The sequence below is a fragment of the Onthophagus taurus genome, chromosome 1 (assembly GCF_036711975.1).
Source record: "Onthophagus taurus isolate NC chromosome 1, IU_Otau_3.0, whole genome shotgun sequence".
Classification (NCBI taxonomy): domain Eukaryota; kingdom Metazoa; phylum Arthropoda; class Insecta; order Coleoptera; family Scarabaeidae; genus Onthophagus; species Onthophagus taurus.
This window is the reverse complement of record NC_091966.1, coordinates 17,437,237-17,459,316: the sequence shown is the minus strand read 5'-3', so window position 1 is coordinate 17,459,316 and position 22,080 is coordinate 17,437,237. Positions and strand designations below refer to the sequence as shown.

The window sequence follows — 22,080 nt, the reverse complement described above, 5'->3', positions numbered from 1 at the left end:
ACTAAGACACGGACGAAATCGGAGGGGATCAAACGACATGGGTGATGGAGCAATCGTTGACTGAAAACTACGGTTAAACAACACTGCTCAAAGTCCTGCAAATATTCCCAAAACGGTCTTCGTACTGTTCGTTTTCATATTTAATTATTTTTTTTTTGTGTGCGGACAACAATTTTTTCGTTCATTATCACAGATACAAATAAATGCATTTACACGAAATATACAAAAAACTGATTGCACTCGATGTTTTCACGTGAAATGTACATTACTATTTTTTTAACACACCCAAACACTCTTGTACCCAACGGTCTTTGTATACATAAATAAACATCTTCCATTTTCTTCGTTCACGTTGCACTTTGCCCTTCTTGCGAACCTCGTAGCTCTAGCTGCTGGACAACATCTCTTTGCGCCTCAAAGGTAACTCTGCAACGGAAAAGAGACAAGACAGTTAGTAAAAGTCCGTGATTAATGACGGTACGTAAAATAAGCAATCTTTTATCAACGACGAGTGGGTCTTTGAGTCTGTGTGTGTGGTTTGGAGAGAGCGGAGCTTAAGCCTCCGTAGGGAGCCCATTGTTTCGAATCAATATCCAGCTCACACCGCACCCTTTCCATTTCGAGGTACGCCTCACCGTTATTAAGTTGCCGACCCCTACGCAACCAAGTGAATCCCGACTGCTTTTCCCCCTACGTAGGGAGTTAACAGCTTGACAATTACTTTCAGGATAAAATCTCTCACTCCATCTCAAAAGAGTCAACATAAACATTAATAAAGTAGCATTAATAAAGCATTAAATAAATAAAATTTATAATCAAAGAACTTTGCTAAATTGAGTATGACGTGAAAAGATTTTTATTCAATGTTTGAAAGAGAAAATCTGGTTGTGGGTCGGTAGAGAAGAGAAAGGGGAAGACGGAGTGGTGACTGCGAAGACCACAACCGCTTCAGATCGGGTCTACGTGGCGGTCTCGGTCCATTCAGCGATCTGAACGGACCGTCATTTGTCAACGTCAGCAAGGTGGCGATAGCGGGCATTCCTCATTCAGCGTAATTTAGCGTGGGCACCTCAACTTACCTCAGCTTGGCGGATGGTCCAGCATGGAACGGCTCAGACCGGCGACACGAAACCCCCGTTCATGCTTTGAGGGCTGTAACAAACGAAAAAATCGAGATAAGCCCAAACGAAAAGCTACAACAAGAAAAAACAAATAAAATAAAAGGATTTAAAAAAAGGATCTAAAAAAGGATTTAAAAAAGGCATTTAAAAAAAGGGTTAAAAAGGTAAAAGGTGAGAGAAAAAGAAGGAAAGAGAGGGAAAGGGATACGAAGGCTACGACGACTAACGAGAGATCTTGTACGTGTATCTTTTTCATTCATTCATAGTGGCCGCGAAGGCTCCAGCACCTGATTCATTATGTGTTTGACCGGACCGGCCGCGGTCGAGATGGTTTTATTAGTTCTTTTGCCTGCGCCAGCCCCACAGGATCGTGAGTTGTGGCTTTTGGCGCCCGCCTTTATTCGATTGTAATCGGTCCGTTTGGTTTTATTGGCGCCAGAGAGGCTAAGTGGGCGATTCAAGAAAGATTTAAGGAACACACATAAAGGTGTTCATTAAAATGATAATAAAAAAGAAACTTTCAGATCTGGATTATATTACTTCTATTATCACATCATAACTTTTTTTATTCATGTCTTTACCTTTTATAAAATGGTTTAAAGGCAGCATTCTCCGTACTGTTTGGGTTCATTTGGTTCGACTGGGGTAGTTGAGGTCTTTGAGGAGATTGTATCCTATTAAAACCACCCAGAAAACCCGATTGCGCATAGCCGCCATTGCCTGTAGACGCCCCACCTATGCAGGACCCCTGCCCCGGCAGGAGGTTACCAGTAACGCTTGGTAACTTCATGTTGGGCGGCGTCTGGGGCGGCGTGTCCGTCTGTACTTCCGGGAAACCCTGCTGGCAATGGCCGGGAAGGAAATTACCGCCGCCGCCGTACCTCGAGTTCGGCAACGCAAATCCATTACCGCCTCCCATCCATTGGTGTTGTTGTTGCGAAGACGGTGGCGGCGGCGGCGTTTTGCATGCTGCCGTATCCGCCAAAGACCATATCTTCGGCTTCGACGGCGGTAAAGGTACACCACAATCCGATGACTTCAGCTCGGGTTTCATGCCAAAACTGTTGCCGAGAATGTGGTGCATGTGGTTACCCAGCAGGTCGTCTTTACGATCCTCATCGCCCATGTCATCGTCGTCTAATTCTTTTCCACTCCTCTCCGATTTTATCCGTCCGTGTATGTCTATAAAAGAAAAATAAAGAAAATTAACCTCTAGAATACACCATACTTAAATGATTTTTAAATGATCGTTAATGGTTAAGGTGTTAATTATTAAACTAAGGAGTGGCGTGGTTTTAGAAAGAATACAGAAAAAACTATATCCGGTTTATTCTTAATTATGACCACGAATGTTTAACCTTGATTCATATTCAGTAGTTAACCACAAATGGCATTTCGTCTTTGAATTGATTTATGTTAATCAATAAGAACACAAGTCGAAAAAAAAGGAGATGCGGACACATGATATTTCACAAACTATCAGGGAGATGTTTCAAGTGGGTGTTCTCTCTAATTGAAATCTCCTCCTCCGGCTCTTCGTGACGTTTAAAGCTATGGGGGTGGCGGCGGGGCAGCTGTAAGTGGTATCTCCGATTTCGGGGTCCACGGACATTAACTGCTGATCCGATTAGTGGAGAAACGGATCCCGCCCAAGAGAGGGGAAAGTGAGCGTCGACGAAGAGCGGGAATTAATGCGGCCCGACACTTTTCCGAGTGCGATTTAATTGTATAATACCCCAACCTTTCAAACCCCCGCACTTGCGCCCCTTTGCTCATTTAACAGTCGAACGGGATCCCTTCTCGGTTTTAATGGTAAGTGATAGGCGACTCTCGAATCTCTTTTCGTAATCTCCTTCGACGGAAACGGTAAAAAGCCAATGCTCCCATTAGATATACTTTATAATTTGTTCCGTGAACTATATATTTATACTAATAAGTGGTACCATCGCAGTTATTTTCTTGTGCATGTAATAACTAGTCGTAACCACTAATGGTTTTTAATAGCGAGCAAAAAGCTTTTGGAATGTCGATAGAAATGAAAGGAAAGTGGAAATTCGCTGTGAAATTACAGACATAACCTTCACATTTAGTGATAAAATTTAAATTGAATTTGCATTACGTTTTTTTAATTCAAAAAAGTACCCGATTATGAAATAATCAGTAAAAATAAAAATCAAATAAAAAAATTAAATTGTATTAGTAAATATTAATTAGTTATTAATGTATGAAAATTCATTGCATTCCAACAACTCATAACACCTAAGTACTATTTATTTATAATTGCACAACGTTGTACAAATTGTTACATAGACCGCTTTGCGTGTCATTATTTTTGCGACCAAGAGTGTACATAGTTTTCCGTGTCATTAACTCTAAACTAATAACCAGCACGTCAATCATAAAAACATAACTTCTCATACGTAGACACTAATTGCATCTCATTAATTCGAGACGGAAAACGAACGTGTAGTGAAAACACCTAACCTTGCCTGTTTTGCCTCTTTTCGTGAAACTCGATCATATAACGAATATTATAATTACTACCTTCAATCGTAATTACGTGTAATTAATTAACTACGAAAGATACGATCATAATTATTTAATCGAATTTAAATACAGTTAAACCTCGATATAACAGATTAATATGTGAAAGAAAGTCTTCGTTATAGCTTTTAATAAACTTTTAATTTGCACTTTAAAATGTTATGTTTAATTTTTATGGACACAAATTAGAACAGCTATCCACACCGTTCTAAACTGCTATGTTTCTAGTTCTAGGTCTAATGGTAGTTCTAGTTTTGCATTAGCACTGTCACTAAATCTAACACTCGATCTAGAACTAGAATCATTCGGGTTTAGCCGTTTTTAGAGACGTGCGGCTTAACCCGAATGTTTCTAGTCTAGGTCTAATGTTAGTTCTGTTTTACATTAGGACTGTCACTAGAACTAACACTAAACCTAGAACTAGAATCATTCGGGTTTAGCCGTCTTTAGAGACGTGCGGCTTAACCCGAATGTTTCTAGTTCTAGCTCTAGTGTTAGTTCTAGTTTTGCATTAGCACTGTCATTAGAACTAACACTAGACCTAGAACTAGAATCATTCGAGTTAAGCCGTCTTTAGAGACATGCGGCTTAACTCGAATGTTTCTACTTATAGGTCTAGTATTAGCTCCAGTTTAGGATTAACACTGCCACTAGATGTAGAATTAGAATCATTCGGGTTTAGCCGTCTTAACAGACGTGCGGCTAAACCCGAATGTTTCTAGTTTTAGGTCTAATGTTAGTTCTGGTTTTGCATTAGCACTGTCACTAGGATTAACACTAGACCTAGAACTAGAATCATTCGGGTTTAGCCGTCTTTAGAGACGTACGGCTAAACCCCAATATTTCTAGTTTTAGGTCTCATGTTAGTTCTGGTTTTGCATTAGCACTATCACTAGAACTAACACTACACCTAGAACTAGAATCATTCTGGTTTAGCAGTCTATAGAGACGTGCAGCTAAACTCGAATGATTCTACTTCTAGTTCTATTGTTAGCTCTAGTTTTGGACTAACACTGTCACTAGAACTGACACTAGATCTAGAAGAGCAGTAACATTTATATTTAACTATATTGATACATAATATTAATAATAGTATGACATAAAAATATTTTGTACGTTATATCCGAAATTCTTTCTAACGAGGTTCGTTATATCGATTTTTTACTGTATTAACTTTGATTAAAATAAAATAAAACGGATTTTAATGAAGGCGAATGAATGATTTAAGATTTTACCTCATTTTCATACTAGAATTGGCAACTCACTATAACTCACCTGTATCGTCTCTCTTGTCGTCATCGTCTTTTTCTTTGTCATCGCTATCGGAGACGCAAGCGTCATCGTCATCGTCCGTCTTGTTCTTCGGCTCCCACGTCATCTTGTTTTCCTTCTTCAGTCGCCGCCTTGCGTTCGCAAACCACGTGGAAACCTGCGTCAAAGTCATCTTCGTGATGATGGCCAACATTATTTTTTCGCCTTTGGTGGGATATGGGTTCTTCTTGTGCTCGTTTAACCAAGCTTTCAACGTTGCCGTTGATTCTCTTGTGGCGTTCTTTCGCCTGGCAGCTAAATCGTAACCAGCACCGTACCTAAAACAAAAAATTTAAACATTATTAAAAGGTAAATTTAAGTTACGGTCCTGTTTTTAGAAAAAGAAATATAGGAAACATTCAAGGCGTGCACAGACGACTCGATTTGACTTTCATGGGATCGTAGCCGTCTTCGTGACTGATCACGAGACAGCAGTCGACATTGATCGCGCGATCTGATGACAAGTACACGAACCAAAGTATCTAAAACTAAGGTACTTAACTATAATTTTAAACCAGCTCTTTATTATAAACACTGAAAAATGTTTTATGTTTAAAAGCTAAAGTGATTTAATTTTCTATTGAGTTCCGCCTCCATTCGGAGCCATTAACCCCATAAGCACCGCTTGACTGATTATATAAAAGTTCCAGTTAATACAGCCGGAAACGCTGACGTGAAATCCTGCGCTCACCGTGTATACAAGCGACGGCAGGCGTCGAGACGCCCGAGCGAATGGAAACGAAAGAGTGAGCGAGAGAAAACGAGGGAGAAAGATGGAATGGGCTTTTCTAGCTGTTGAATTTGTTCCGGAGGCAGCGAGCGAGGGCCGTCTTTTGTGCTGAGCCGTCAAGTTGAGGTACGGCCGCCCCAAACCACCCCCGAACCCGCTCCCTTTCACTCCCCCGAAGAACCCCTTAACGTCGTAGGGATTTGATTACGGCTAGAGTGGTTTCACCCCTATTAAACGGCGCGCTTTTTCTCCCCCCGGAGTAGACAAGGGAAAGGCGGCCACCGATCGTCAATAAAAGCGGAAAAATAAAATCGGCTACGCGTCCCCTCCCCTGGATCGTAACGTATCTGCTCTTTATTGATATACTCCGATTGGTTACGCCTTCTACTCGACCGTTACATCGGTGCAATTTACCCGGAAGTCAGCTCTTTTTGGACAAATTTATATCCACACGTTTGAATTTGTCAAAAACAACCACAAAGCACTAATAAAATTGAGAATTATACTGGAAATCCACTTTACCAGTATTTGTTAATGATTAGGAGAAATAATATATAAAGCTTTTTGTACTTTCAAAACTGGTCTTTAATTAAATAATAAACATGAGTAATAATGCGTAGTGCTTCATGGATGGAGAAGTACACTGTATGAATTAATTATCGTACCCGAGTATGCAACCAATATCGCGATGTGCATATCGCAATACCAATACTGTGATATTGGTTGCATACTTGCAATGATGACGTCGGGTACGATAATTAATTAACACACTGTATGTGTTGTTGTGGTCGATCCGAGATTTCATCCGTTCTTCGTGCTGGTTCCCTTTGGAAAGGGGCGGACGTTCGCCAAGATCTCAACTTGCATCTTCAGTGCGTTGACGTAGTCTCAGAACGTTCTAAATTTTTAAAATGTTCACGTGCTCGTACCTAACGGTGACTTTTCTCAATTTCTGGAACAACTCGAATTGACACTCGAGCTGTTGACCGGACCACTTCGGAGGGTGATTATGTCGGGTGATTTTAATGTTCATTTTGGCTCAGGCGACAAAAGAGCCGAGTTACTTATTGACACTTTATTTCACTACTTTTGATTTTTTCATCAAATTTCATGAACTTATCATATGGCATTTCATAGCGCATTTCCGGAAAAAGCAATTGTGCAAAGTAATAAGAAATGCACAAGCTGGTTTCCTGCAGAGCTCAAGGGTATGAGGAATCGTCTGCATTTCTTAAGAGATATTCACAATGCCACAGGTTGTGAGAAACTAAAGCGAGAACTTAACTTTCTAACAAAAAATTATAGAGACAAGATAAATGATGCTAAAGTTAGATATAATTATAAGATTTTAAAACATAAAAAATATTCATGTAAGTATATGTGGAAAATAGTATCGAATTAGCAAGAAAAGTAATACTAAAGCAATGTTTGACTCAAATGAAGTAAATGATTACGTTATATATGTTCCCCTAGATCTTGTTAATAAAATTCGGCTGGGTTACTTTGACAATTAACTTTAATCAGCTACTATCGAATGTTACTGTACCACCTGGGAAATTCTGCCTGGAGTTGGTTGGCTTAATTGAGGTTCGTGATATAATCTGTTCTTTAAAAAATACTTCTTCTAGGGATGTATACGGATTAAATGCTGTAATATTAAGAAGGTAATTAAATTTAATATTCTTAGTATTGTACTTTTGAAACTGGTTTTATTATTTTTTTAATTAAGTCTTACTAGTTTCGGCCCATGGCCATCTTCAGAGACTAATGTCATAAGAGTTAACTAAGATGTCATATTGCAAAGTATTAAGTGTAATTGTAAATACTGTTGTTTGTCGTAACCTCAAAGTAATTTTATTTAAAATATTTACAATTACACTTAATACTTTGCAATATGACATCTTAGTTAACTCTTATGACATTAGTCTCTGAAGATGGCCATGGGCCGAAACTAGTAAGACTTAATTAAATAAATAATAAAACCAGTTTCAAGAGTACAATACTAAGAATATTAAATTTAATTACCTTCTCACGTATTAAACAACTGGTATAATGGATTTTAACTATAATTATCTAAACTGTAATATTAAAGCTGATAAAAGATGTAATATCATCGCCTATAACAAAATTAATCAACCAATGCTTGAGAGAAAATACTTTTCCAAATGCTTTAAAGTTAGCATTAGTAACTCCTATCTTTAAGAAAGGCGATCCTCTTGTAATAGAAAATTATTGGCCAATCTCACTTCTGCCTGTATTCTCAAAAATGTTTGAAAAAATCATAAAGAAAAGAATTATCGATTTCTTTGAAAATAATAACTTGTTCGCGTCATGTCAATACGGATTTCGTCAGAATCGAGACGCGATTATGGATTTTGTACAACAGGCAACTGTTATGAGAGAGGCGAGTATATGACAACTACGTTCTGCGACCTCAGCAAGGCCTTTGATTATATGAACCATAATTTATTAATAAAGAAGCTGAGTAGATATAACTTTGGTGACAGTAATATTAAGATAATTCAATCGTACCTTGGTGGCAGAAGATAAATAGTCTGTTGTAATGATAGTTAATCTACATCAGAGTGCATATCTATTGGAGTATCACAAAGGTCAGTGTTGGGGCCTCTGCTTTTCCTCATTTACATAAATGACTTGCCTGCTTCAATATCTAAGTCTTCAATCATATTCTATGTTGACGACACTACTTTAATCAGCAGACATAAAATCCTCATTGATGCTGTTGCAGTAAATCGGGCATCGCGCTCTGAGACTGAGGAGTAGTTTGCGTGCAACGGCTTAACTTTGAATTCCAACAAAACAGCTGAAGCTGTCTTTACACTGAGAGGCGATCTGCCAAATCTGATGGGTAAGCAATTCGTAGATTTTTTGGGTGTTTGCTTGGACCCCACATTGAAATGGGAGCAGCATGTAAGTATACTTTGTGGAAGACTGAGCTGCAACATTTTGTCTGGCAATGTGTCGGGCCCGGTTTTAAGAACTGCTTACTTTGCACTGTGTGAATCGCTATTATCATAGCCCAATTCTCTGTTGGACTGGGGGAACTCCTCGGGTTGGTGTAGGGTTTTTCGGCTGTAGCGACATGCCATTCGTGTCATATGTGGTCTGAAGTATCGAGATGAGTGCCGTGAATTCTTTATAGATCAGGAAATACTAACATTTCCCTCGCTATTTATATTAGAGTGTCTGTTGTACTTGCACAACAATGTAGATAAATATACTGCCCACAGTGATATACACAGCTACAAAACGTAACAATCATAAACTAAAACCTAAATTTTGCAGACTCTCTAAGTCCCAGAAAGATGTAGATTTTACTGCGCCTTTAACGGTTACACTTTTACATGTGAGCAAGTTTGCAACATTGATAAAGCAATTTCTGCTGTTGAGAGGTTTGTATTCTTATTCGGCGTTCCTTGAATATGAATTTTTTGAAAGGGTTTTTGTGGCATTGGGCGTCGGTCGTGACAACATCAAATCATGGAATGATATCTACATGTGATTTTACAATGTATTATGTGCTTTGTTCTTTTTTTCTCTTTGAAAGTTTTTTTTCTATATGACAAGTGTAAAAAATGTATATTTTGGATGCGCAAATAAATAATATTATTATTAAATTATACTTTAGTCATTTATATTTTATCTAGAATTTTAATAATGTAAACTTGTTATGTGATACTTTAATCTACTATTGCATCCTAAGAACTAATCCCTGAAGATGGCTATTAGCCGAAACTAGTAAAACTCAATTTTATTATTTAATTAAAGACCAGTTTTGTAACTACAAAAAAGCTTTATATATTATTTTTCCTAACAATTAACAAATAAAATAGGTTATATTCAAATACATCGAAATTTTCTTATTAAAATTACTCCATTAAATTACAATAAAGTGTGGTTTCGTGACCGTTTTGTTGTAAAGTAGTGAGGGCGCCACCGGTTCACAGAACCGTTGCATGAGAATCAACGATACCTAGCGCGCACACAATAACAATAATAATGGTAACCAAGCGCCCTCTGGTCCGCGAATGGTGCTATAAAAAGGCGTCCGGGAGATCTATTCCAGGAGATACGGGCCTGATATATCAGGCGACAGAGTCGTACACTTCCGCTTGGTAATGCTGCGGGACAGTTCGCGGTCTCGCCGCTGCCAACAGCGACACCGTTGTCGCCACAACCGTAACGAAAAACGAAACCAGAGTCGACTCGTTAAATATTCACAAATTTATTTTTCCAGTAACAACTAAAAATGAAACGTTTTAATCATAACAATAATCAAAATAATAAAATCTAGACGAAAAAAAGACTTTTTTTTGTGAATTTATTGAGGTTTAAAATGTATGAACGTCAATGGAGCTATTCAGGACCGTAATCGGTGAAATTAATTGCGCATCGACGGGTTTCCCTTCGTGTTTCGCGTGCGAGTTCACATCGATTTGTCGCGCCGAACGGGGCTCACGACGAGTTCGGTCGTAACGTTAGTTGTCCGGACTCTATTATAAATTTCAAAGAACGGAATTATTCGCCTCGACCGACCATGTGTCACTGCTATCTACTAGAACATCCATCTAAACATACGCCATCAAATTTAACATCAAAATAACCACCTTAGGAGATAAATAGACGGATTTTATGGGATGTTTACAATCGGGATTATAACCGGAAGTATGTCAAGAATAACGGGTACTTGTAGAATAAAATGCGACTGTGCAAGATCGACGCCGGCAGCCGACAGAATGGCTTCAAGACAAAATGGCTGAATAGCGGGGTCGCTATTGATTGGCGAGTTCTGTGCGGCGTCGCGGCGCTACCAGGTGACGACCGACGCCGTTCGTACTTGCGGCGTCGCGTCGCTATCCGTGTATAATACGACCGCCACGCCATCGCACTGCACCATTTCTATTTATAGTCGATAAAATCTCTCTTTCTCGAAACGCTTTCCCTACCAGATTTTCGTATCCGTTTACAAACGGTAGAACATATCGCTATAATACCAGCAATTCTCAAAACAAATCGATTTAATGCAAATAAGTTGTTAAAGAAATCGAATCAATCTAGTTTTAGAATATTCGAAACTAGCATAGCATCAACCTGAAGATTGTTGTTGTGGTAGAAGCTAAACAACGTCGTTGAAGATCATCGGCCGATGAAAACTCAACATTGGCTGATTTGGATGTCGCCCAGAAAGAATGTAAAAAGAATTCTTAATGTAGAATATCTATTATGAAGAGAGGCAAGAACAACTTGAAGGTTTATCAAATGGACAAGGTAGAAATACTACTTCAAGTCTAATATAGTACTAATATATAACTCAAATCTAAAAAGAAATCGTCTGTCTGACAAAATTTTCTCAAAGAAAAACTCAAATTCAAAGTCAATTGAATAGAAATGCAGAAGCCAAAAAAAAAGGCCACCTTTGTGGAAGTAGCTTTTTGCAAGAACTCTTCTTGAACATGCTAACCAAGCTCGTGATTAAACTGAATTCAATTTAGGAATACCCACGACCTTCCATTGCAACCACGTTCAAACATTTGTCGAGAAATTCAGAAACTCCCAAGAGAAGACAAGAAGCTGAAATAAATCCACGCTGATTATCACAACGATCACGATTAAGCCGAGGACTTTTTAGCTAATTCAGAAGAACGGATGGAAGAATAAAATTCCCGCGACAGCGAATAAAATAGATACACTGCTTCCTCAAGGAATTTAGCTTGATGATAAGTATTTTAGCATATCATAAATCGCAGTTTGAGGTTTTGTGAAATCCAACAGAAATAGAAGACAACCAAATTGTACGGATAACCACTATTACAGGATAAAATTCTGATTATCAAGTCAGGAACAATGACTAAAACATAGTATGCACTGATAAACAAGTTAAAGACAGAATTTCGCCAAACAACATACAGCACAGTTTTACTTATAAGTTAGTAACTCGAAAGAAAGGCAACGATGAGACAGAAATTGCAGCATGGGGCTATACAATAAGAAAGGATGTTTTAATCGACTATATTAAAAACACTGTTTTGTATTCTGCAAAAACATGAATGAGTTTTACAAAAAAATATGATATTTAAGCAATCCTAACGGAATCAATGTTAAAAAAAAGAATGCCAAAAAAGCCGGCTAAAAGCAAAGTCAGACTGAATGCGAAAAAAGGATCTTGAATACAATTTTGCTCACCAAGAGGTTTGCAAGAAGATATTCAAAACGTGAAAACAATGTTTTAATAAATGCATGTAAACTCAAAGAAACTTTTGTAGTGTTTTACACAACCGTTTAAACTTAGTCTTTGGTGTACTAATTGGAAAATAATAAATCCAAGGTTTTTATATCCAACCTTTGGTTTAATATAGAACGCAAAAGCATAAGCGTAGTTAGACTAGACAATCTAAGCCATCATGAGGACAGAGTTTTAGAACGAAACTAAATAGCTACCTAATTCTAAGAACAAACACATCGAATTCGGGTCTTTCGAAGAAACGTTAGAAAAAGATTTTCAAAACTTAACTTCAAGATTATTATGAAGATATTTGTTGCTTTTAAAATTCTGGATTTTTTTAATTACAACGTTTATCAGTACATTAACATACTGTCAATAAACACAATCTGGTTTCCGGAAATATCATTGTTGTGTAACATCGTCATTCATACTATAGATGGTGTAACAACTAGCTGTGGATATACAATGCATTCAATACACCTGTCATTCACTTGGCATTTGATACAGCAAATCACTTCCTTTTATGTAGGTTTCTTTTTGCATAAATGTCAACTTAAATGTATGCAAAATTGCCAACAATACTCATAAATTGTATGTTTTATGCTCCAAAGTTCGACTTTAGTCCCTTTAGTCCTCTTTATTTACACTTACACTTTTAACGTGAGACGTAAACTGTATGAAGAAGAAAGTACTAAAAGGGGCGAAAGCAGAGTTTAGTTTGGTGAGATATATGATTTTCTTATGGAAAGCAGGCAAAAATATCAATACTGCAGTCAGAAAGCAAAAACGACAAGAATACATTAATCGACCGAAATACGAAATTATGAAGACCAAAATTGGAAGTGTTGGACAAACGTCTACCAAATTGGAGAAAAAAGACAACAATCTGATGGATCATATTTAATTGAAACATAGGTTTGAATTAATTCATGCCAACATGACAGAATGAGCTTTCTAAAATGTGATTATCAATATTTAGGTGTTATCTACAAACACTCACACATAATTTATCTCAAATTTACTATACATGCTATATAAATAAAATGTATTCAATTTTGACTGAATTTTGCAAGTATTTCAGGTAATCTGAATAATTCTAAATGAAATTCTTAAGGCAATCAATAGCTTGAAAATGTTAGAAACAATGACTGTTGAGAATCTTGCTCAATGACAATTTTGAATCGTTTAGTTGAGACTTTCAATTTAAAGCTTTCTTGATTCTTTGCGATCTATTACACTGGGAAAAAGTTAGACAATAATGAGGTTCGCAGGAAATGAAATCTAGGCAATGATTCAAAGAAGTAATTTAAATTAGTAGTTTTGATTTTTATGAGTTTGTTTATTTTGATCAGGTCTTGTGTTCATTTTCTTAATTACCATCAGTTTTTAGATTTTGTTATTTGATAATTTTGTTCTGGGATTTAATTATATCGTAAGGTTAGATGGAAGAGAGAAGTTTAACGCTATATATAGGGTTGGAAAATCTGCAGCTGCACACTCCAAAGCTTCTTGTTTTTTCTTTCTGTTAAAGTTATAGTTTCTTTGATATTTATTGGACTCGGCATTTATGCAATAAAATGATATCCGCTTACCGCTTATTTATATCGACTTAGAAACATATTTAGCTTTCGATTTGCTATCTAAACCTTCTTTTATTATATATTACATAATAAATTATATATTAATTACAAGTTTTGCGTTAAGCTCAGTTCTTCAGATTTCATTCGATTTAATAAACGTTTAGCATTAATCTTAATGGCTATATTACTATCCATTCTTAATTATATCCCTAGTTGATTCGCATAAATATATAAGCATTATTAGCTAGAGACAAAAATAGAAAGGAACAAGTTGTGAATAATGAAGTAATTATTAAAAATATAGGTCCAAAAATAACCCAAAAAGAATAAAACGCCTCCAGTCAAATTTTTAAGATTAAATTATGCAAAACACGACGTTATCTGGTGTTTAGGATCTCAAAAATGGTAAATAGCTATGAAAACGGAATTATGATGAAAATTGGAACTTGAACCATAATTAATAGATTTAGAAAAAAAACTTTTGATCTCACCCGCCCAAATTAAATCCGCAGAAATGGAGACCATGTAACTAGAAGTGTTAAAATTGTGATTTCATCTTTACAACGATAATTTACACCATTCATAATTTGTTAGTATTGTAAGTTTCCGTAGATCAAGTAAATTGAAATGTATTGATTTTGTATCGGCTTTCGTTTGAAGTTATCAAAGAGTCGGCATCTCTTTGAGTTTCTTTAAAGTAAACTTGGTTTTGTACAAAATTAAATCGAGATAACAAAAGTTAACATCCTGATAATTGTTTTTCATCAATAATCGTCTGATCGGATCTTTTTTCGACAAAGACGTGTCAATTTATTCCAAGTACCGAAGGTACCAAAACATTACGAAAACATCTTGACGTAATAATAAATGAGTGTTGTCGTTTCAAATTGGTTCCGGTCATCAACGAAGCGATACAAGTTAAAGTTCTCAATACGCACAAAGAACTTCATTCTTGTGTAGATCTTCGTTGTGCCCATTCTTCGCAAACGAGCGTTAAAACACGTTTACAAGTCATGAAAGGGCGCCACTTATTGTCAATTACCGGTAACGAAAACCTTCTCGGAAGCGTTTATTGACCCAACCAGCATACTTCTTGATACTTTAAACCCCACGGTTGGGGGTTTTGGTGAATAAACGAGGACTTACCCGTAGGCTAAAGCAGGATCATAAGGATAATAACCCGTGGTCGGTTGAAGTCCTGCGCTTGTCCATGGTGACATGTCAGCTGCGGCACCAGTTGCATCTTTTAGATATGGATTACTCTAAAACAATAAGAAAATAACTAATACAGATATTTGTCAAAATGATTCTCTACAAACAATGTCATATTTAAGTCAACCGAAATACAAAAGCAAACAACTTAGAAAGTTTTCAATCCGAGTACACATAAACTTTGTAGCAGTCCCTAATCTCAGAGTCACTTCGCGGGAGAAAAGTGATTCTCTCGTACCACACTGAAATCGATACTTTCTCGAGAGGGCGAGCTTTAAAAAGCCCGAAGCTTTTTTTCTCGTCCGTGATAAATTTTATATCACCATCGACCGTTTTAATTGCTATTTTTACGCCGTCGTTCTAATGTTAAGAACTGTAAACACGTCTCTCCTTCGTGGCGGTGGCGACGACGACGACGAAAGCGGAACAAAAAAATGGTCCTGATAAAAAAGCTCGGTTGTTAACAGGGGAATACATAAAAGCCACCCGTTGTTTCATTGCTGCAGTAGGGTTTTCGGTGAAGGCTCCGTAATGGCGCCATCAAGCGAATTAAGTGCTATAATGTGAGGTCTACGTTTTAATTATGCCAATTTAATCCTCAAAATCAACTAATATAACGGTAATATTTTGATGGAAAGGTTTCAATAACAAAAAGGTGAGAATGCGACCCTATTCGCTTTCGCATATACAAACATTAACGGTGTTATATGGAAATCACATCACACATAAATCCAAAACAAATTAATTTATCGTCCATTACGAATCTATCGATAGAAAAAGTGATGTTAGCCAACACCACAAACAACAACCATTTGCGACATGTAATGTGTTTGTCATTACATATTAATTCGTGGAGTGCTCGAACGTAATGCATTAGGCATATGGTGACAAAATTACTGATAATTGTATACCTATCTGAACGGGTCAATGTGTCGGCAAATATTTGATCTCTCCTACAAGAGTGGGGGGGGACTGAAAGATCAAAGGATTTTGCCGCACTTATTATTAAAGTATTATCGTACAACAATATTGTCCTTCTGACGTATATTACAAATCGTTCAAATGTTTACTATACGAAATTACATCAGTTTGAATAAACACTTCGATTTCAAACAACTTATTTTGTTATAAATATTCAGCAAATAAGTTAAAGTATAACTAAAAAAGTAATCGCTAACATAAATATCCGATAAACACAAGGGACGACCCAATAAAGTCCCCAAGGGCCAGAAAATATTGGCGAACATATTTTCTCGGAAAAATCTCCTCTAAGCTTATTTATGTCACCCGTTCGATATACACACGGGGTGGGGATTTTCTGGACGTTCACGATCAATCTCGTATAAAGGCCTCCAATCAATGCAAACGTGGAGGCAATGGGGAACGCGTAGCAATTTCGATGATATATGTAATTCCGCTTTGGTGGGGGACGGCCGTGTTTCGATGGGGGGAATGAATCGAGCGCAGGAAAAGAATTCTATATTTATTCAGGAAGCGTAAATCTCCAAGCAGCAGACGAGGGGAGGCGCAGAACCGCGTTATGGACTGCTCAGAGTGGAAAAAGAAGAAGTGCCCGATGGCCGAAGGGGAAAAGCTCCCCCGAAAGACGAATAGGGGAAAAACCGTAAAAAAAGCTCTCATTCCCAACCGCACCTCCAGTAAATTATGGGTATTATCCGACACTAAACACCAGTCAATTGACAGCGCGAATACGATGAATTGGGGGCTGTTTCAGTTTATGTGAGGAATCATTTCCTGGCAATTAAGTAACAATTTATCTTAGAAAGCTAAGTAGGGAATAAGTATCTAAAGAAATAAAAAGATTAATTTAAAATGATGGAAACAACATTCCAATAGATGTGATACTAACTAATAGCCGCAAATTAATTACAGTTTTCCTGCACATTACTAAATCGAAATGTAGGTGTATATATAACTGGTTTTCATCGTATCTACTTGTTTTAAATTTTCGATTAGAATATAGAAAGCAGAATCTTGACGATGGTCGAAAGCCGGCCATTTTGAAAAATATTACAAGCGTACGAACGTCGAACAGAACACACGTTATCAACGTGTAAAGACGCGTTATCAAAATCGTCGTTGGGTACACAATTTGTCAACGATAATCTGCGGCGTTACGTCGCCATTAGAAGCCGACAAAAGGCCGCGTACCGATCGCTCATCCGACAACAGCTGAGATAACGCTGTTCTGTTATCGTTGTTCCCTGTGTGAACGCGCCGCAGAACCAGAACCAATGTGCGCCTAGAGAGACGAGAAACGGTGCCGAGAAAAGGTGCGCGCGTGTTCTGGCCTGTAAACAAATCGGGAAAAATCACAGACGGGCAAACTAATCGATATGAACCCAACGCGCTCTAATCTAATCGAAACATGTCCGTGTACAAACTTCGACAGTACTTTTACATACAAAATCAATTCTTTTAGGCAAACAATCAAATATTGTACTTTCGGGGTTCTTCTATTAAAAATCCGTGGCACTTTTAGGAGGTTATCGCGTTTTTTGAGTACCACCAACAACAACGTCCAAAATTTCAATCAATTTAAAAACCAATATTCTTATAACACACAATGTACTTTTAAATGATATCAAATTTTTTGTTGAAACAAGGAAGAAACAACTTTGATGTGGACACGCCAGCAATCAATGAAAAACTAAATTTAAAAAGGATAGCTAAATTCATGGTAATAGTAACATGACTAATTTTATCAATGAGTTAATTATGTTTTTGTGTTATCGGGTTTGTATATATGTCGTAGGAAAATGGTTGTTTCAGGTAAATAACTTTTGCCTAGTCAGATACTATCTGTTTAGGCAAATAGTTTTATTCCATTTATTTCAGTTTAAATTCTACTTTCCTAGGCAAATAGCATATGGCTAAAATATTTTCAAGCAAATAACTCATTAAGCTTGTTTCAAACTGTTTCACAAATTAGATGATGTGCAATTCCAGCAACAATTGTCAAAACAAGTAAATTTTTGTATTCAGTATTTAAGTATTCAAGAAATAAATCGTTTATTTGTATTTTTATTGAAAATGATACGCAAATAATTTGACTCTTTTGACAATCATTAGTGACTTTAATTTAAGAAAAGTAGGTTGATAACGATAGGAACTACTTTATTTTATTGTGAACAGGTACCTACTCTATATTGCATTGTTGCATCCAAAAAATGGTATTTGCCTAAAACAAGCTTAGATAGATACTATGTGTCTTGTCCAATAGTATTTGCCTAGACATTTAATGATAAAACTGAAACGAACTACTGTTTGCCTAAGCAGACAGTATCTGACTAGGAAAAAGCTCTATCTACCTGAAATAACCATTTGCCTGCGACATATACAATAATAAGGTAATGTTAATGCGTAGTGCTTCACGGATGAAGTATGAGAAGTATGTGTTGCTGTGGTCAGTCCGAGATTTCATCCGTTCTTCCTGTTAGTTCCCTTTGGAAAGGGGCAGACGTTTCGCCAAGATCTTACCTGGCATCTTCAGTGTGTGTGCTGGATATCAGTTCAGTACTGGATATGTGACACATATCCACGAATACTTCTTCACTTATCCATGTTAAGGTTTTTTTAATACTTGATTGTTAGATTAGTTTTTTTAAATGCTCTAGGTTTTACTTTAGCACCATCAATCATTACGTCCCTCTGTTTAAATACATATCTATATGGTGATAATTAGTAATAATGAAATATTCTTCAAGATTACGTTAGAAATATGCCATTTAGTTTTAGTTTCCGATTATATCTACTTATTACAAGTCATAATGTAACAATCTCTAGTGGGTTTGTTTGAGATTATGTTCAGAGTTATGATTAATACAATTTTGTTATGAACTAGTTAACATTCCAGACCTCCACACCATCAACGTAAGCTGTTTCTCTTCCGAAGAACTTGTTAGTATATATTGCTGGGCATGTGTTTTTTTCTTTTAGTAAAGTGATTATAATTATTGTATGATAACAATTATTTCATTAGCTTTGATGTTTTTCATAATCAACCTTTTTACTTATTTTACAACATGATAGAAGTTTCTCGTACTAATACTGAACAAAATTTCAAAAACAACGTTGAAAGCCAATTGTAAAGATGAAAGATGGTGACAAACAACAAAGCACAATTTATCATTTTAAATCGAGGTTAACACGAATAACAAACATCTTAAATGACAGTGTTGGAATATTAGCAACGCTATGACATGAAGAGTAAAGTTATTTTAAATGAAAGCAATTTCAATCACGAAAATATCTTCTGCGATGTGCTAATTCTGCAAAGTACACGATTCACAATCTTAAAGTTCAATTCTAAAATTTTAATATATGCGTAAGATGTATTTTTAATAGACGTAAACATGCAAAGTCTTTTTAAATTAATTTTCTTTTATACGGTTATAAAAGAGGCAACCTTGGATGTTTCGTTCAATAAACATTTTTTGAGATGCCTTTGCTATATTAGCTTTGCACCAAGACCTTCAGGTTCTCGCATACGTTTCTAAGAAGGCAAAAATCTTGTGAACAAGTGATATGTTTAACTCGCTGCGCCAATTGCAATAAGCACAATATTCCCACATCTTTTTGAAAAAGTTAAGAGAATTGGAAAAAACGGAAATACAAACGTTCAGATGCAAGATGAAATTCTTATATGAATTTTATATGTTGGTATAAAATAGGAGTTGAAGTTATTACCTCCAAAAGAAGACTTTCAAGGCATTGTTGTATATGATGATTTTATATGATGACTGATATGATTTATCAGTAAAGAGGATTAAATTTTTTGGTCCAGGTTAGTAACAATTGCACCAAAACGTCAGATAAAATTATTCGAAATGGCGATAAGATGTTCTTTAATTCATTATTGATCTCGTTTTATTTTTTAGTAATTACCTATACTTGTATTTTACTCAAGGTGCATAAGTTTATATGGAACACAATAATGTTAAATGAAACCTTACAACAATATACACGAACCAAAATGATTGATTAAACATTTTTGAATTCGAGGCGGTTCAAGGTTTCAAATCTGTAATGGAATTAAGCATGCCAGTTGCAACAGGTAACTTGTCATTCTTCGTGAATAAAAACGGTAATGATTTAGCCTTCAAGTGGTACACTGAAGAAGTGAATGTAATGAATTTAAATCCAATTTTATTTTGTGTACTGTTTACGTTTGTTGTTTGCAATGTAAGTCATCAAATTTAAAACATAATTCAGATTTTATCACATGAACCTTCAAAAAGTGAATAGGGATGTTTGTTTGGTGACAACTCATCTGCAGATGAGAACAGTGGTGATGGTTCTGAGAAAATTGGTCAATGTGAAGAATCCTCTATACATACAGCATCTATACCAGGTGTGTATAAATGCTAAAGGTGCCCGAGCTGTTAATTTGTAGCTCACAATGATACAAATTTCCTACAACAGCACAGCGTATAATTATGATCAACATATCGATACTTGTGTCTGGAAGCTACGATTGACAAATCGTGTGACAAACGACGAACGACCTTCGAAAAAGATTGAAAGTAGCGATTTACAAGCATTATTTGATGAGATGATGCTCAAACGCAACAACGTTCGGACCGGTTAACTGTGACACGAGAAACCGACTTCATACCATTATTCCACATGAGAAACCATTTGCGAAATGCTACTCGTCAAGTATAAAAGAAAATCATTTCTCCATCGATTTGTGGCTGGAGATGGAAAGTGAATAGATATTTTGAGAATCCTAAACTGCAAGATCAAATCGTTATGGATGGAAGACAATTTGGTGGGACCAGCTGGGTGTAATCTATCATGACCTGCTAAAACCCGGCGAAACCATTAATACTAAACGCTACCTACAACAAATGATCGATATGAATCAAGCTTTGCGTGCAAATCGACCAGAATATCAAAAAAGGCAATACAAAGTGATTTTCTTTCATGATAATCCACCATTGCACCCAGCAAAGGTGGTTAAGGAAACGATTAAGTATTTTCCAAATAACTTCTACTTGGGAAATATTTTTGCATGCGGCTTACTTACTAGACTTGGCTCTGATGGAACACATCGATTAGAGACTTGCTCAGAGCCAAACTTCTTACGAAAATGGCTCGATGACTGATTTGCCTCAAAACAGCAACAGTGTTTTTGCGTGGCATCCACAAATTGTCAGACAGGTGAGAAAAATGTATATCATTTTTCATATAGTAAACGGGTATGTATATTTATGCACTTGGTATTTACTGGTTCTTACTTAGGATACTAAATACCCAGCCAATATATGAGACGAACCATAAAATACAACTAATCATTAACTAATAAACTAACAAAGTTCTTGGCAGTAAAACCTGAAAAGAAATCTTTTTTTTGCATTTGATTGCAACTTTGTGTCGCAGCGAAAATGTCCAAACCAAATATTCCCTGTTTTACAACTTCACGAAAAGCGAAACACGAATAATTTAATGAATTTGGAATGTTTTGAAATTCAATTTTTAATAGTAAAAGTGATTAGCAAATAAATATTAATTTCAACATTACAAATTCATAAACCTTTTATCAAAAAATAAATGTTAAAATAAATATATTGTAATTCAGATAAAAATGTTTAGTATACAAAAACTTTCAATCAAATTGATTCTTGTAATACATAAATTGCGAAAGCATTTTAAATCGAGTTGATATTCTTAGATATCATCAGTACACAAGATTTCTATTTCTTAATAGTCTTTTGTAACATGGTGAGAAACATCGCTTACCACTTTTTTGATACGTAATCTTACATGTGTATGTTTATTTTTATTTTGTCGAAATAAGAAAATCCACTTCAAAACCCACAATTAACAAAATTAATAAAAATAGTACTCGTACAAAAAAATTTACATGTTTATAACAATTTCGATCGTTAAGATATCTTCTTTTAGATTCTTATTTACGTTTTGTTAAATGATGCTTCAAACATCTACCTTTTCCAATCTTAGATTTCAATGCAAAGATTTCGATATTATATTATTTTTTTAATTTTCTCAGAAAAGAAGCTGAAATATTTTTCAATTAACAAAATTATTTTGATTGAAGATTTATATTTTTTTAATGGCCCCTGTAACACGGTGCTAGATTCAAACAACACTCATTTCTTAATCTTAGATTTCGATTCCAAGATTTCAATACATGTGTACTTATTTTCATTTTTTTCAAGGAAATAAATCGAAGCACTTGAAACAAACATCCCAAGTCAATTTAGAAAATGAAAAAAAGATATTTTTTATTCTAATTTTATAACAAATAAAAAACATTTATGATGTTTTAGATTATATTTTATGGATGATTAA

The 22,080-nt window shown here is 36.0% G+C and overlaps 1 protein-coding gene across 2 annotated transcripts in view; it reads right to left on the bottom strand.

The window, feature by feature from the left end:
- Positions 1–336: 336 nt before the first annotated feature.
- The window catches only part of LOC111413261 (araucan), a 117,300-nt gene continuing 95,556 nt past the window's right edge, over positions 337–22,080 (bottom strand). For both annotated transcript variants that reach the window (XM_071197857.1, XM_023044165.2), the window contains 5 exons: positions 14,677–14,792; positions 4,941–5,254; positions 1,703–2,303; positions 1,080–1,152; positions 337–426 (listed from right to left, as the gene is read on the bottom strand). In XM_071197857.1, coding sequence (XP_071053958.1) covers positions 1,113–1,152; positions 1,703–2,303; positions 4,941–5,254; positions 14,677–14,792 — 1,071 coding nt within the window. In that variant the 3' untranslated portion in view covers positions 337–426; positions 1,080–1,112. The remainder of the gene's footprint in view (positions 427–1,079; positions 1,153–1,702; positions 2,304–4,940; positions 5,255–14,676; positions 14,793–22,080) is intronic.